General features: G+C 39.7%; 1 protein-coding gene across 1 annotated transcript in view; it reads left to right on the forward strand.

Annotated features, from left to right (window-relative positions):
* The first annotated feature begins 29 nt into the window (after positions 1-29).
* LOC309666886 (uncharacterized protein) overlaps positions 30-18386 on the forward strand; it is a 30371-nt gene continuing 12014 nt past the window's right edge. The window contains exons 1-2 of the mRNA XM_082475007.1: positions 30-6849; positions 17881-18202. Coding sequence (XP_082331133.1) covers positions 17943-18202 — 260 coding nt within the window. The 5' untranslated portion in view covers positions 30-6849; positions 17881-17942. The remainder of the gene's footprint in view (positions 6850-17880; positions 18203-18386) is intronic.

The following is an 18386-nucleotide window of genomic DNA, read 5'->3' on the forward strand; positions in this document are numbered from 1 at the left end:
CCAGTAAGTATTCAAAAATGTTGGCCAACTTGGATGCAGAATTTATTCCGGTGGGTGTACTGTGGCCTCTTTATTTATGATTTTCTAACAAGCACTTGTACAATTATTTTCTGGGCCCTTACCAAGTGTATAGCACTGTAAAAAATATTTCATGAAGACCATTCATTGTATAAGTGCTACTTTTTTAGAATTTGGTTTATTGCCAGAATGATGAGATACTTAAAACATGCAAATACCACTAAGTGGGTGGGAAGTGGTCACATTTAAAGACCTAACCCACTGTTCAATCATAATAATCCATGTTCAGAGTGAATAAATCAGGCACAGATCTTGATGTCATATGCTTTGGGCTTCTTTAAGTGGCCATATTAATACTTTAGGAGAAGTTCTGGAGTGTAAACATAAATTATTGTTATTAGTTTATAGTCAGAAAATGTCCTCTTGCCTTCCCTGGTGGCACAGTGGTTGGGAATCCGCCTGCCAATGCAGGGGACACAGGTTCGAGCCCTGGTCCGGGAAGATCCCACATGCCATGGAGCCACTAAGCCCGTGCGCCACAACTACTGAGCCTGCGCTCTAGAGCCCGCAAGCCACATCTACTGAGCCCACGTGCCACAACTACTGAAGCCTGTGTGCCTAGAGCCCGTGCTCCACAACAAGAGAAGCCACCGCAATGAGAGACCTGCGCACCATAACCAAGAGTAGCGCCCGCTCGCTGCAGCTAGAGAAAGCCCACGCGCTGCAACAAAGACCCGAGGCAGCCAAAAATAAATAAATAAAATAAATCTTTTTAAAAATGTCCTCTCAATAACTAGTAGAGGCTTTTTAGTAGGGAATTAACCTGAAAAAAAAATGCCACATTTTATAATAGAACAGTACATTTATTTCTGGAAATGTGTTTTTCAAAAGATATTTAGATAGTCTATAAACTAGAACATGTTTAGTAGCTGAATCACGGTTACTATTATAATATTAAATATTCTATTTGAATGAGCAGTGCCTTAGAGATTCCTTGGAATATGTATGAATGAATATCCCATTTCTACATAATCTTAAAATCAATAAATAAAGACATACAAAAGAAATAAGTTGAGTTTATATGTAAGGGAGAGTGTATTTGACATAATTTACTGTGGGAATGAAAGTATATCATAAAACAATACCACCTTAGTTAAATTCCAGTAACCATTCCCATCTCCTTCATCATTTGCTTAGAAAATTAAATTCGAAAGTCACATTGTATTAAAATATGACAGGATCTGTTAAGTTGAACCATATAAAATTGTTGATATTTGACTGTTTTTGACCTGCAGAGACAGCAATTTCATATGATTTACCTTAGCATATGTTTGCTTTAATCATGAGCTCATGATCCATTGATGCTCTTTCAGGAAACAGATATCATCCGTATTTTCTTATTTATATTCTTGGCACAGACAGACAACCCTGGTAGGAGAGAGGGATTCTGAAGTCATGGTCTTTTGAGGTTGTCCACAAATCCAAACAGCTTCTGATCTAGTGATTTAATTTAGAGCGTAATTCTATTAACCAGAGTGTTCTGTTCTTCTCAATCTTTGTAAAAATGATTCTGCTAATTTTGAAGAACAAATTTATTATTAAATAAATATGTAAGAGAGAGTGTATTAAAATTTTGACCTAATATACTGTGGGAACGAACTATATCATAAAACAATACTACCCTAGCTAATTTCCACTAACTATTCCCATCCTTCACCATTTGCTTCAAAACAGCCAGTTTTGAAGAACAAATGTATTATTAATATAAAGGAAATTCAGGAGTGGGAAAGAATGAGTTGCTATTAAGAGCAAAAAGAAAATAAAATGATTGATGATTGTTTGGCTTATTCATTTCATTCACAAAATACTTCCTGAGCATCTACTATATCCTACAATGTCCTCATTGTAGGGAAGGTAACAACAACCTTAGGGTTACTTTGAGGATGAAAAAGCGTTAGAACATAGAAGGCATTTAGAACGGTGCCTGGCACATAGCAAGTGCTATGTGTTTGTTATCATTATTAACTGCCAGAGTATGTGCTTAGCACCAGGAAAAGAAGCCATTTAGACATATGACTATTTTGATTCGAAGGCAGAGTTTGTCTCTCTTTGTTTCCCTTACCTAAAAGTACAAGAGTAATTTGCTTCCTACTTTATGCCTTCAGATTGAAATCCATCTGTGGTTTTGTAAAAGGGAATCTAATTCTGAGTTGCTTTCACATCTCTTATCATTCTAAGCATATCAGAAGTATTGAGCCTTTGTAAAATTTTGTTTCTTTAGTACTTTGCAACATACATAATGCACGCAGATATATATATAAATTCAAATGTGAGTGTACAGTAGGTATGTCTTGTGGGGGGAAGGTGGCACATTCTTCGATGCAGTCTATCTTTGTGAGCAACAGCCGTCATGCTTCCTGTCGCCTCTGTGGCCAGAGCCTCAGCAGCTCCGAGAAGTCATCCTCTGGGGCCTCATTAGATTCCATCCCTAGGCCTGAGGTCCCAGTGGAGCTGGGAAGTTGAGGTTTCAGAATCTTTGACCAGCACCTTCATCCTTTCACTAGCTGTTCATCAGTTTTAGGATTTTACATACCTCTTCCACATTAGGTGATTTTTCCACATGAAAATGTCTGCTAGTGGCTCTATGTCCATACCCCATAAATTCTAAACAACTGTGTGAATAAAAATACCCCCTACTACAAAGTGAGTGAAACCTAGTGCCACATCTTGCACATGGGAAGGAAGTAGGAGAAGAGGGACATTTGTCCTCTCAGCCTACAACATGGGGAAGATCAGGTGCCCCCAGGCTGAGCTCAACTCAAAGGAAATCAGTGCAGGGAAAGACTATTTGTACAGCCCAGGGTGCAAGTCTGTGCAGCATGGTAAATCTAATGAGAACATCAAATAGAGGGCTCCATCAGTATGGATCAGTGCACCTGGGTCATAAATCAAATTCTTTCTGGCCCACACACTGCCATCCCACATCTTGAGATGAATTTTTGCTAAATTACCTTGGAAAGAACTTTTTCTATTTCCTTTGTGGTTCCCCACATTATATCTTCCATAAATCTTCTATCCACGGTTTTTCAAAGACTTTGCTCAAGAACATGTGCCTATAATTTTTTAATAAATAATGCAATAAATTAGAAGTTTGGGATTAACAGATACGCACTACTATATATAAAATAGGTAATCAACAAGGACCTACTATATAGCACAGGGAACTGTACTCAATATTCTATAATAGCCTATATGGGGTAAGAATCTGAAAAAGAAATCATATGTATATGTATAACTGAATTACTTTGCTGTACACCTGAAACTAGCACAACATTCTAAATCAACTATACCCCAATATGAAATAAAAATTAAATTAAAAAATAAATAAATAAATAAATTTTAAATTTAAAAAAGAAGAGTGTGACTACACACAAATTACCAGCAAGATATATTACTGCTTAGTTTCAAGCAGCCTATTGGCTAGCTGCAGTTCAGCCAATAAACTTAGAATATTTTAAAATCTAAATAAATAAATAGTGCAATGGTTGTGGGTATTTTAAGACTAGATTTTATTTTTTTCTGTAGAAAATAAATGTACACATATTCATTACAAACTAACGAGAGATAAAGGGGGGAAAATTAAAATTACCTGTAATACTCCCACCCAGATTTAACCACTGTACACATCTTAGGGTAGAGAAATGATTCTCAGCTGGGGGTGATTTTGTCCCCGATGGGACACCTGGCGATATCTGGAGACATTTTTGGTTGTCACAACTCTAGAGAGAGGGTGCTGCTGGCATCTAGTGGGGAGAGGCCAAGAATACTCTTCCACATCCTACGATGCCCGGGGTAGCCCCCCACAGCAAAGAGTTATCTGGCCAAAAATGCCAATAGTGCCCACATTGATAAACCCTGGTGTAGAATTTTCCAGACACTTTCAATACATTTATGTATCTATTTTTCCTCAAAAGAGGATCCTACTGAACTTTTATAACTTGCTCTTTTCACTCACTCGAAAATATATAACTGTCTTAACTATACTTAGATTAACTTTTGAAGCACCAACCTTATTCAAACTAGAACTACTGAAATGGCAGGTGATGAATTATTTTTTCTAAACTTAATGCTTTACAACTTTTTTAGTCAAACAGCAACCAAAAGTTGGCATTATTAAGAGCAAAGTGATAGGAATCCTTTAAAGAAAACTGAACCTCTCCAAAATGTTATTTCCTGGAAACCACTGCCTCTGCAGAGTGGCTGGATGACTATTAGATGGTCGTTTATCTTCCCTTTGAGGGTGTTGGACTCCCCTGTGCTTAGTTTTGACCACCTTCCATCTCTCCTCTAAAGGTCTTCAGGATCTTCAGTGACAGATCCTTGAAGGCAATCTTGGCTTTCACTGTAAATCCTGGATAAACATTCATGTTTATCACTGATTTTCCTCCAGATTCCTTTGCCTATGGCAGCCACAATATTTCTTTTGTACTTTACTAGTTTTGGACTGTAACAAATCTTCCAGGTGGTTTTCATTTCTGAATGCCAGTCAAGATGGCAGGTTAAGGCTCTGAAAGCATTGCTTCATCCAAGGCTCCCTTCCGGGAGGCGTAACGTTGTGTTGGTGCCGGTTGAAGGAGTCTCCTTCTGTCCTCAGGCAAGGCTGCCGCTTCATGGGTTTCCCTAAAACCCTGTCTCTGGCACTTTGCTAAATTTGGAAACAGACGAGGTATTTTCTCCCTTACTTCCTCAACAGATTTCTTTTTGACATCTCAATCTGTCGTTCTCTAGATTAAGTGGTATTTGGAGGCTTCCCACCAATTCAGACGATGGACATATGGCTCGTGTTTGTGTTTTCACGCCCCGGCCACTGAGACAATGAACAGTGCTGGGGATAACTACCATCTGCCATTTGCCTGTCCCTGGAACTGACTTTTGTGGGACGTATGAATTAGCCAATGCTTTTAGAGGTCTCATAGAGTTAAGATAGTTTACATATTATTCTTCCTTCTCCTCAAGTGCATTCTTCCCCAACCTGAAATTGATCTGAAATTCAGACGCTTCAGAACATTTGATGTGAGGGGAAAAAAATCAGTGGGAATTTTAATCCCCACCCCCCCCAAAAGGAGGCATGGGATATTGGATCTTCGTTAAATTTGTCAACTTTGTGCTTTTAAAAGAATTTGGCAGCATTTGACTAACAAAGGGATATATGGACTGTCTACTGAAAAAAATTGCACAACCTAAAAGGTGAGAATTATATTTTATTCGGCAGACCTTCTGAGGACTGAAGCCCAGGAGGCAGTCTCTTACATAACTCTGATAGACTGTTCCGAAGAGGTAAGAGAAGAGCCAGGCTATATAAGAGTTTTTGCAAAAAAACATCAGTCATAGACTATTGAGCAGTTCCCTGGGCTATACAGTAATTCTTTATTGGTTATCTAGTTTAAATATAGCAATGTGTACATGTCAATCCCAAACTTCCAATCTATCCCAATCTATTGAACACTGCTCAATGTTCTGTAATAACCTAAATGGGAAAAGAATTTGAAAAAGAATAGATACATGTATATGTGTAACTGAATCACTGTTGTACACCTGACACTAACACAACATTATTAATCAACTATGCTCCGATATAAAATAAAAATTAAAAAAAACCCAAAACACCATCAATCAGAACATCAAAAGACTACTGCTAATTCAAGAAAACCAGACATATCAAGTTAATGAATTTAGTGCTTTTCCATGTCTGGAAAGATGCAAGAGTCTGGGCTCATTGAAATCATTCCTTTGATATGCACCTTAACTATCTATGGCCAATGTCCTGCTTTTCTCCATCCTGAACCACCTCAGCGTGCATCGTCAGGATATGGCAGGCGACATTTTTCATCCACATTACCTTAGGCAATTTATTTAACCTTTTGGGACCAACTTCCCTCATCTATGAAATAAGGATAGTAATTATCCCTATCACCTAGGGTTGTGGGAGGTTTAAAGGAATCAATATATTGAAAGTTCTTAGAAGAGTGCCTGACACAAAATGAGTGTGTTTATCTATCTATCAGCGGAAGAAAACTCAACACGTCCACATGGCAACCTGAGTGGATCTCACAGGCGTGTTGAGCAAAAAGAGTGATTTCTAGAGAATATACAGAGGATAAATCCATTTACATAACATCTCAAGAAATACAAAATTAAACACTAGTCATATATACATGGTAAAACTATAAAGAAAGGCAAGGAAATGATTAACACAAAGTTTAGGATCAGGGATTCCCCCCGTGGACTGAAGGGGATGGGAGTGCACGGAGCTCAGGGGAACTTCAGCGGAATTAGTAACAGGCGCCTTAAACATGGTAGAAACAGTGTATTCCTTTGATTATTCTTCTTTAAACTGCACATATGTATTATATATCCTCCAATGTGTGTATATTTAATTAAGAAAAACAATAATGGTACCCCAAAGCCCCTGAATTTTGTGTCATTCTCGTAGGTTCCGTAACCAGTGTCAGCTTTGTACCATTGGTAAAGCTATTTGGAATGATGATTGCTCTTAGACATTTTCCCTTGCAAGTCGGAAACAAGTATTTTATGATGATATTCTGTTTACTGATCTTCTTAGTTTCCCAAGATTTGATTATGCCCAAAATTCTGAACAGAAAAGAACTATTGACCAATTGATTCATTGGGTTTCCGTGGTGAAGGGCGTGCCTTGGCTCGGCTGAGAACTGCCATTATTCAAAGAGTGAATACCTGAGCCCTGGCAGGAAGTGAGGAGGACACGTGATTCACACAAACTTCTGAAATGCAAGCACCTTCTCCTACTCACAGGTAATAATGAGTTAAAAAGATCTCAGGCAGTCAGTCCCACTGACAAAAATTACATAGTGTAAATAAATCCCTTCCTTATGAAGCAGCTAACAGTTGATCTCTGCTGATTTTAGTATGCAGAGAAGAAGGATTAGGACTTTCAAATGCTCTGCCTTTACACTGCAGCTAACTGTTCCTTTCTGTAATAAGCTTGCCTTGGTTACACATGCTTAGTGGCCATTGGCAAATAGAATGTGTTTGCTTTTCCTAAGTCCCATATTTCCAGCCAGCTGGTTGCCAGCAGCTTCCAAAATGAAAAATTTGCAAAATTACAAATTTAAACAACACTTTCAAGTGGAAACGCCTTTAATCCAGGCATAATGATGAACTTTAAACATTTAACTTTCCCCCAAATGAAGTATAAACAGAAGTATAATTAAGATGTGCTAATATTTCTTTTTAGCCACCCACATCACCTTAACCCCAGTCTCAAAAATCTGGAGCGTATGTTCATTCTGAGCATCGCATTTTAACAAAGCCTTGAACAACCAGAAAGCATCTCAAAGAGAGTCCAGGAGCCAGGACATAAGGGGAAGTGTGGAGGGAATCCAGGGTTTAGTGAAGTCCTAAGAGCTGCCACATGCAAAGGACTTTTCTATGAGTGAGGACGTTGGCCACGTGTTTATTGCTCCAGAGAATGAAATTAGGACACATATTTGGGAGTTGCTAGAAGGCAGAGTTCCGTTCCAAGGAAGGAAGGGCTTTCTATAATTAAGTGGCAGCTCTTAATTCGTAACCATATGAGGGACTGAGTTCCCTGTCATGGGAAGGGTTCAAGCATGGGCTGGTTTCTGCTGATGCTGTTGCAGAGAGAATTCCTCCATGGGGCTGGGGGTTGACATAGGTGGTCTTTAAGTTCTCTTCTGCCTCTAAATGTCTACTATGAAAAAACAATATTTGGAATCTTCATTTCCCCCTTTTTTCTCCCTTTTCTTCCAGGCAGTTCACTAGCTAGTCACTCATCCTGTTTTTCATAAATTGCCATAGATCTGCCCTTTGTGGATAGCTAAGGCGAGCCAAGCGGTGCCTTTCCCTGAATGTGATGTACAAGGGCTTAGAAATCCTTACCTGGGGGACTTCCCTGTCCGTCCAGTGATTAGGACTTGGCACTTTCACTGACGCGGGGCCAGGTTTGATCCTTGGTTGGGGAACTAAGATACCGCAGGCCGCACTGTGCGGCCAAAAAAATTTTTTTTAATAAAAATAAAAAAATAAGGAGTGAAGCGTTACATTTTTAAAAAAAGAAAAAGAAAAATTCCCACCTGAAGGACAGACCCTTCTGAGCTCTCTCCCTTACAAAAAACCAGTGCAAGTCTAAAAACCAGTGTCTTTTTTTTATTATTTCCCCTTGTCATTGCTATCCTGCCTAAGCAAGTCTCTTTTATCATTTTTTTTTTCCTTAATGAAGGTTTTGGGTTGTCAGAAAAGGGCACACTTTACACAAATAAGTCTCAGAACCCATCTTGTTTCCATAAATCTCTTTCTGACTCTGAGACCAGGACCAGACAACTATGTATCAAAGAAGTACAAATAAATGACAGGTTAAGAGTGGTTTACATTTTGAAAACATTGCCTATATCACCCTTCAACCTGAATAAATATTATCTGTTCTCCTTCCAATTATACAGAACACCCCAAGGTAGTTAGCATTGAAGTAGAGGTTTCTTTGCTGGAAGCATCAGACTAAGCTGGTAAATACAACTTAGCCAGTATCTCATTTCTTAGTGTACTCAAGGTCTCAGGTATGCCTAGGTCTAAATATCATATTATCGTTCTTTTCCAACAGCTGGAGAAAGTGAGAATCGAATGAACAGAGATGGGAGGGAAGGGGGTACCTTCATAGCCCAGCACCTCGAACAGTGCTCAGCACTCAGCTCTAACTTATGATGAACAAGCAAGTGCATGGGAAAGTGTGAGCAAAGACACGGGCATTTAAGGGCACATTGTACTTAGTTGGGAAAGGAATGTGAATAACTCTAAAAATATTTTTACATGTAATATATTACTTAACTTCTAGAATGTAAACTCCATGAAGGCAGGGATTTTTTTTAAGGTCTCAAATTATATTTATCTGACTTGATCAATTTGGGTCAAGTCAATGAGAATACTGGAATATATCAACATGAACTCTTTTCAAGTACGGTGAGTTGTATTCAGTGAGGCTACATCTCAGTTTAGATCCAAAGTTAAGATCTCTGACAGTGGATTGATCAAAGCTTTGATTTTAGCAGTTTCATGAGTAAAGATGTTTCATAGGGCCAAGTGGACCAAAATATTGAAGGCAGGGATTTTGACCTTTTTTTTCACTCTATGTTCCCAGCACCTAAATAAGTGTCTATTATATAGTAGTTGCTCAGTAAATATTTGCTGTTGGAAAATATGAATAAATGAATCTTGAAAATTATGTGAATTAGTGCCCAGAAATATACCCACACAAATGTAGTTTACTGATCTTTGATCCAGCCACAAAGGCAATTCAATAATTGAATTGAGAAAGGATAATGTATTCAATAAATGGTGTTGGAACAATTAGACATCCACAGGCAAAAAAATATCCTAGACAAAGACTTTGCACCTCTCACAAAAATTAACTCAAAATGGAGCACAGACCTAAATTTAAAATGCAAAACTATGAAACTTTCAGAAGAAAACATAGAATAGGTGACCTTGGATTTAACAATGAGTTTTTAATTACCAAACCAAAAATACAATCCAGAAAGGGGTTCTTGGCCGAGGGAAGGGCAAGTGCTAAGTCTCTGGGATGTACATGTACTTGCAGTTTGAAGGGAAGGTCAGAAAGAAGGCAGGTAGTACATAGTGAACCAGGAGGAACCTGGAAGAAGACGAGGGCAGGGGGCAGGTAAAAACCAGGAGCCTTTTTTTTTTTTTTTAAGTGTAGTTGATTTACAATGCTGTGTTAATTTCTGCTGACAGCAAAGTGATTCGGTAATACATATATATAGTCTTTTTCATATTTTCTCCATTATAGTTTATTACGGGATATTGAATACAGTTCCCTGTACTACACAATAGGACCTTGTTGTTTATCCATCCTGTATATGAGTTTGCACCTGCTAATCCCGAACTCCCAGTCCTTCCCTCCCCCCACACCCCGTTCCCCTTGGCAGCTACAAGTCTGCTCTCTACGTCTGTGAGTCTGTTTTTGTTTTGCAGACAAGTTCATTTGTGCCATATTTTAGATTCCACATGTAAGTGATATCATATGAAGACCATATGTGGCAGCTGTAAGACGTTTGGGTTACACTTTAATGACGATGAGAAGCCACCAGAAAGTTTTATGCAGGAGACTGATATGATGTGATGCAGTCAACAAACATCAGTTGACTGAATCTGGACGACTGTGTGCCGGTAGATAGTGGTCACCTTCACTTTAAAAAAGAGAGTACGGAAGGAGAAAATGAGTTGTTTGGAGTTTGTTTTGGCTTTTTGGTGGGAGATGGGTTGGGTTGCTTTTGTTTTTTATTTTTCTGTTTGTTTTGTTTTGCTGGGAGTTTGGAGTAAAACATGAGTTTAATCTGGGGAATACTAAGTTTGAGGTAGCTACACATGTGGACATGCCAAGGTGCTAGTTGAGGATATGTGTGGAAGGCTTGGGGGAAAGGATAGAACTCAAGGATTAATCATTCTCATAAATTAGAATCGGGGGAGAATTAGCTATATGAGAGTATAGACGACAAAGAAGAGAAACCAAGGACAGAAATGTGGGAAATGCAGGCATTTAAAGAGAGAGCAAAGGAACACATTGAGAGGTAGAAGGGAACAGGATATTGTAAATATAACTTTGGCCAAGCCCCATGTAAACTCTAGCAAAGGAATAAAAAACCCAAAGTGAGATACAGCAACTAAAATGAAGACTCGAGATCAGAAAAACTAATATGAAGAATCCAGTAGAGGCAAAAGCTTCTGTGTTGGCAAAATCAAGTCCCATTGAAGGGGGAGGCCACTTGAGGCCATGAGCAGAGCTACCATCAAAAAGAAACTGGGTTCAGGAAATTCATCTTGCAAAAATACTTGAGCAAATGCACAAGAATATAACTGTGTTCATCACTGCATTGACCATAGCAAAGATTTTTAAATAATTTGAATCTCCAGCAACAAAAGATTAATTTTGTTACATCCATACAAGGCAAAATTAGGCAACCATTAGAATCAAGGAACATGTTCATATTATATTAAGCAGGAAAATATTAAAAAGTGATGAAATGTATCCCATTTTTACAAATATACACGTACATTTTTATAAATACTTTTTATAAATATGCATATAAGAATGCATTGTTTTCTTTTCTTCTTACATGTTTTCTCATTTTCATCATGGTCATGTATCACTTGTGACATTTTAAAAAGTGTGGAAATTCTATTATGAGCACATTCATGCTATTACCAGCACCACCCTCAAGAACAGAGAGGCCTCTAGCTATCGCATTTTTAAAGACCAAAGACTCACAGAGAAAGTAATTATGATGGAACGGTGAGAATTAAATGAACTACATCTTTCCAACAATGTTATAAGGACAGGCACAGTGTATAAACTCAGACAGGAACATTCAAAAATGTATTTGAAATTAGGAAGTAAAACCGGATGAGCACGCAGAAGGTGAATCGTCCCCTGAGACGTCTATCAGGCTGGAAATTAGCAAACAGCGCAGTCTACCACCCGAAGAATAATGATAGCTCTTCAGCTCAGTCCCAGAAAAAGGGGTTCATACAACCTTGTGAACCTTTCATTTTAACTATTTAAAAGAACCAAAGTAAACTTTGTAGTTGTAAGTGGGATGAATTAGCTGAATATTTCAATACTGCTAGATATAAACAGATGCTCTCTTAGGAAGCCATGTTTGGTTTGTTTAGAATCTGAAATGCAAATATATTTGTAAGAGCAAGGGCCCTAACCTTCAATAAGTCTGCCTTTTAAACAGCATTCAAGGCTAGGTGGTAGGTATGATAGAAAAGAATTATTAAAGACCCTACGTATCTGATAAGGCAGTTAGTAAACATAAGTATCTCTGAGTCATATCTGTATTTCCAGGGAAAGTATAGAAATCACTGCCTAAGGATTAAATTTGGAGACCCGCAGAAAAATTTCAGACAAGCCCAGAATTTATCTCCGAATGCATAAACTCGGCATGTCTCTGACAGAGAAGGTTCCCGCCTCTGGTTCCTACATATGCCCTCAACTGCGGAGCCGCGCAAGCCGTCTTCACATCCCTGAGCATCTGCCGACTTGAGATCCACGCCGCTGCCGGGGTCAGAATTCTGAGAAAGCCGGAGCGGGAAGCAGTCGCGAGCAGGTGCAGCCCCTGCCGCCTTCCCCTCCGCGGAGCGGCTCAGCTTCCAGGGAGGTGGCTGGCTCAGCGCGGGAAGGCAGCGCGCACCGACCGTCTTCCGGGAAGTGCAGCAGGCAAAGCCGCTGACATTTACATCCCAAACTGGCTCCTTCGGGTCCCACGGCCGTTCCAGAGGAGAGCCGGCTTCATCACCCTCCCCTAAGGACGAGGAGCCGTTCTTAACAGGAGAGTCCATTCTCAGCGCGCCCCCTCCACTTGCGTTCAGAAACGGCACAGGGTTAGTCCCTGCGCCCCGCGCTGCCCGCCCGTACGTACCCTGCCGCCCCCAGGCCCCTCCTTTGCCTGCCTGTCTTCAGGCCCCACCTGCTCCCAGGTGAGCGTTGAGCTGACCAAGCCCTCCCACAGTGCCACGGCCCCTGGTCGGGGACAGCAAGTCCAGGGAGAGGTGATGAGTCCCCCGTCCCTCCACAGCCTCTCTCTGCCCCCAGGAGCTAGGCTGTGCGCCCTTTCCTTGGCGGCCCCCTTCCCAGCTAAATGCTTCCAGAATGACTTCCTCACCCAGAGGTGGCTGAAGCGGGAACGGCTCACCTCTACCTGGCAACTAGCCAGCCACACTTACTGAACAACTTTCGGGTTTACAGAAAATCCCAGCTGCTTGCGGGGGGCGGGGAGTGAGGGTTTCAAAAGAAATAAAAGCATGGTTCCTCCAACCGAGAGCCATGAAGAATAAGACATAAAGACCAAGAAGGCCCACTGCCCGGTGTCGTTTGAATTCACACACCCATATCCTTGCAGTATAGTGTTTATCCAACTAGAGACTTTGTAGTGACAAAATCTGCTATTTGATCTCACAGATTTAGCAATCTGATAGAGTAAGCTATATTTCATGTGCGAGGATGAACATTCTCGGGAGTGTTCTTGGAAGTTGGTTTTCCTTGTGCGATGTGATTCTTATTTTCTCTTGTTTCTGTTCCTGCTTCAAAGCCAACTGAGATTTTATAACTCATTTTTTCATATGTATCAATCATGACTCATAGCTATCTGATAAAGGATAAAATGCTTCTGTTTCTCAGGCTTAACTTCCAAAATTAAACATTCAAATAAAAGAAAAATTACATGGCTCCAGTAGATGTCAGTGATTAAAATCACAAAAACAGTTCTTTTCAGAGAAGCTCCATAATGCATCTAGACTGTGTTTTCCCTGCATCCAACCCTGACCTAATTCTGAGCTTTTCTTTTAAGTGCATCTTGACTTAATTAATTGTTTACAAGTTGCCACTTGGATATAAGCTTCTTTTCTGAATAGATACCCATGAGGAACCTTCTTGGTCAGGAAGGCTGAATGAGGCCTCCTTGCATTTAGGGAATGACAGGCTCCTACTGAACACCTATTCCTGGACCTGTGAGCACGCAGAGTGCCTATGAGTACACAGGGCCACTCCCGCTGCCCTGAGGTGGCACTGCCTGCGTCCCTCCAGATCCTACAGCATCAGAGAGCGAATTGGTGTCTGCTACTTTTGTAAAAGCCACTGGAAATCTAAGGAGATGGAAAGGCTACTTGCCAGGGTCTTCAGAAGATCTGATCCAATATGACAACGCAGACTTTTCAGTTGCCTTAAGAAAAATTCTGTTTGAAAGAAGACTATGTCTGGAGCCAATAGCTATCTGCTCAAGCACGAAAGACATTTACAAATTTCCTCCATTTTATCTTACTCCCTAAAGGGAGATGACTAGAAAAGGTCAAAGTGATTCTAATTGGTTTCTATAAGTCAAATAAATAAATTATTATTAAGCATCCACCAGATTTGGACACTGGGGACACCAGGATAAATCATGTATGTCCTGCCCTCAAGGAACTTACAAGGACTTCTCTGTATACAGTTCATTTACAATGAGGTGTTTTATTCCCCAATACAGAAAATCACTACTAAATGGATTTCACACTTCCCTGACCTTATGTCATGATTCCCAAGTCTTCATTTAAAATGTCAGCTGTAATAACGTGATGCCCTTATTGGAGAGATTGGAGCCTCTCACTGTTTCTTCATGCCAGCCAGAAATCTCAGAGCCATCCATGACTTTTCCTTCTCCCTCACCTCTCCCATCTAATCAATTATCCTGAACTGGAAATTCTACCTCCTTGCTCTTTCATATCTCACACATTTCTTCATTTCCACTGTCTTGATTAGGGCTTCGTCACGTCTCACCTGGAACACTTTAAATGCATTCTGGCTCATGGCCCTGGGCTCAGTCTTATCCAGCACTTAACCATTCGCCATACTATATCATAATGGCATTTTCATTTGTCAATCTTTATGCTGGATTATAAGCCCTTGAGGGTAGGCACTGAGTTTTCAATCTTTGTATCCTGGACACCAAGCACAGTGATAGGCTAATAGGAGGCACTCAGCTTATGCTTATTAAATGTATGTGAGAATGCTAAATGGATGCATGTGCGCATTAAATGTCTCCAAACTACTGTGATTTTACAGTTCCTTCTTTCAGTTTCCTCTCCAATGTCAATAATCACTTCATATGTTTGAGCAGCATTTCTGCTTTCCATTCACTTATTTCCACTATCCTAATAAATTTTTGGTTTTAATCTGCTGTGGGCTGGCAAACCAGAAAATCAAAATTATTTAGAGAGTGTATAAAGTAAGGGTGAACAGGCTCTGACTGGGTCCCTCTTCTACAACTAAAGCAAATGAGCTTCAGTGCACTGATTCTGTGAGAGCTGTCTCAGCACCTCAGGGAACTTTGTTCCACTGCTGTGTTCCAGATTGCAGGAGTTGTCAATAAGTCTGAATTCTAGGTAACTAAGGTGTGACTATATTAAACTTTTTGGTAATCGGTGATTATTTTATTGAAGCAGAGTTGATTTACAATGCTGCGTTAGTTTTTGGTGTATAGCAAAGTGATTCAGTTATATATATATATATTCTTTTTCATATTCTTTTCCATTATGGTTTATTATAGGATATTGAATATAGTTCCCTGTGCTATACAGTAGGACCTTGTTGTTTATCTATTTTATATACAGTAGTTTGTATCTGCTAATCCCAAACTCCTAATCTATCCCTCTTGCATCTCCTTTCCCCTTTGGTAACCATAATTTTGTTTTCTTTGTCTCTGAGTCTGTTTCTGTTTTGTAAATAAGTTCATTTGTGTCATATTTTAGATTCCACATATAAGTGATAGCATATGGTAGTTGTCAGTAATCAATGATTTTAATTTGTACTTTTATTTCAACAGGACTCTTCCAAGTTTGCTTCTGGAAATGTATAGCAAGACTCCTGATTTTAGTACATTTTAAAAATTATAGTTATGAATCTAACCAAAAAATGTTATTAAAATTCATCTCACTGGAAAATATGTTGCTATTTTTATTTATATCTTTGCTGTTTAACTTTTTCAAATACAGTTTAATGTTAAATGAGACAGTATGTCAAAAATCCATGTTGGAATGAATTGAGGACCCTCAACTAAAAGTTCACGGACATTGCATTATTCTGTTGAAAATTTCCACCTAATCCTATTCTTAATGGGTTCTTTGTAGATGGAGAACTGAGCAACACAACCCTGAAATACTCGTTAGCACAGAGCAGTGGTTTCTGCTTTTCCTTTTTAAACTGAGGTTGGCTACATTTAGGAGTGAAGATGGTGCACACCCTTAGAAAAGAAGTTGAGCTTGGAATTGAAGCCAGTTATTCTCCCCATATGCATTTTATTGTTTCTTTTTAATTATTTACTTACTTATTTATTTTGCCTGTACCGGGTCTTAGTTGTGGCATGCATGTGGGATCTAGTTCCTCGACCAGGGATTGAACCCGGGCCCCCTGCATTGGGAGCACGGAGTCTTACCCACTGGACCACCGAGGAAGTCCCCACGTATGCATTTTAATTGCCTCAGTTAAGAGCACAAGCCCAGTCCTCAGCCTTTGGAATCGCCTTCCATCTCAGCTCCTGCAGCTGGAGGCCTGGACAGCCAGGAACACATGTGTGGCCCTAGCCAGTTGGAAGAGGTGGATACCTGACACTGGACCAACAAATCCATAGGCCGGGCCAAGCCAGTTAGAGTCTTTCTCTTGGAAATATAGAGTCAGGGCTCTGAGATGAAACTAATGGGTTGATGTTGAGCACTTGACCTAAAAGGTCATGTAGTGTCGGGATGGAAGTGGCCTTGTTGGGTTATATGCAACCATGAAAAGCTGATTAGAGAGAAAGGAAGCAGAGAGAAGAGACCCTAGGAGAGACGCAGAGTGTGACCTCAATTCAGAGAATGACCAGCTATATAATTGGCAGGGTCCAGCACACAAGGGAAATGTGGACCTCCTTATTCAAAAGCAAGGGGGAAAATGCCAATAAAGGTACTAAAATATAAAGATTTTTCCTTTAAAATTATTTCGAAAATGTACAGGGGTATATTAGTCAGCTAAGGCTGCCCTAACAAGGTATCACATACTGGGTGGCTTACGAAACAGAAATTTATTTTCTCACAGTTCTGGAGACTAGAAGTCCAAGATCAAGGTGCCGCTAGGGTTTCTGGTAAGACCTCTCTTCCTGGCTTGCAGATGGCTGACTTCTTGGTGTATCTCATACAACCCTTACTCTGTGCACACAGAAAGAGAGAGAGATGTCGAGTGTCTCTTCCTCTTCTTATAAGGACACTTGTCCTATGAGATTCGAGCCCAAGCCTTATGACCTTATTTAACTTTAATTACTTCTTTAACTGCCTTGTCTCCAACTATAGTCACATAGAAGGTTAGGATTTCAACATATGAATTGGGGGCAGGGGATAGAATTCAGTCCATAACAAGGGAATAATAGTGACACATAGGAATCATTTACAAATTGAACTTACAAAATGAACAAAATAATATTTTTTGTGTCACGATCTTATATAACACAATAAATAATAGTTTATTAGTGTGATGGCTTGATTGATCATTAGACTTTTCTGGAACATAATTATTAGGCCATCAAAATTTATACTTTTAGCAACTTCATTTTCAATTGATATTGAAAGCAATGTGAGGTGCTCTTGGAAAATTCAAGATTGTAAATGATTTTTGAAAATTTTTCATTTTGAGGAGCATCTATCTTCTGATAACTCCAGTTACTGGAGCTGTTAAGAGTATTTTACAGGCTGTGAAAACTTTGGGGAAATTTTCTGATTATTTATTTTGAAATACAAATATCAGTACATCTAGAGCTGACGATTCTTGCAGAACAATTTTTCTTAAAAAATGTAATCCTTCATACAAATCCCTTTCATGTAAGTCTGGATCTAATTTTAAATGTAAATTTGAACAATGGCATGTTAACATTTCCTCTTATATTTCCTGTAACTTGTGGAGGTTATACAGAAATCTGACTTCATGATTTATATATAACTCAAACACCTGTTTTTGTATTCTATCACTGTATCTTCCATTACAAGAGAAAACTAATTTTAAAATTATCTTCTTCATTAATAATTGGTTCATCTGATGCTTCATATGACAATAGTGTTGTTTTCCATCAAATGTGATGATCTTTCAATTTAATTTCTATTTCTAGGCTTGTGGATATTTATTTGGCAATGTTGCAACAGTTTTCAAAACCAGACATTTTAAATTATGAAGAATTCTGGTAACTCACTGATAGGCTTTATTACAATGCCCATGTGTTTTTTTTTATTTAGTAATAATTTGCTGACAAAGTTTTACCAGCTGAGCTCCAGCAGTTCCTGGCCAAAGATTTAAGATGTGTGTCAGTGCCCCAGAGATGGGCTCCATGACCAGATCAGCAGACAGGCACCCACCACGGATCCTAGCGTCGTCTTCACACGCGGACCCTCCTCTCTCCAGGGCTATGGCTACTGCTGCCACTATTGCTGCTTCTGCTGCTGCTGTCACCATCATCACCACCAATCTGGACCCAGGTCCCAGCCTTGGCGTGTGCAGCCAGGCTAACTGCTTGGCACGAACATTGGCCAGTGCTCACAGTGCCACAGGACTCAGCCAGCATGCATGAGGGCGTGTGTGCGTGTGTGTGTGTGTGTGTGTGTGTGTGTGCTATGTGCTGCCACTTCACATATCTCCTCTTTGCACAGGCATGTTCCATCGTCTATTCAGACTTAACTTACAAAACACGACCTCCTCATTGGCCAGTTCTGGCACCATCCCTCAGGAATCCAAGCTGCGCTTG

The sequence above is a fragment of the Balaenoptera physalus genome, assembly GCF_965194825.1.
Source record: "Balaenoptera physalus genome assembly, chromosome: 9".
NCBI lineage: Eukaryota > Metazoa > Chordata > Mammalia > Artiodactyla > Balaenopteridae > Balaenoptera > Balaenoptera physalus.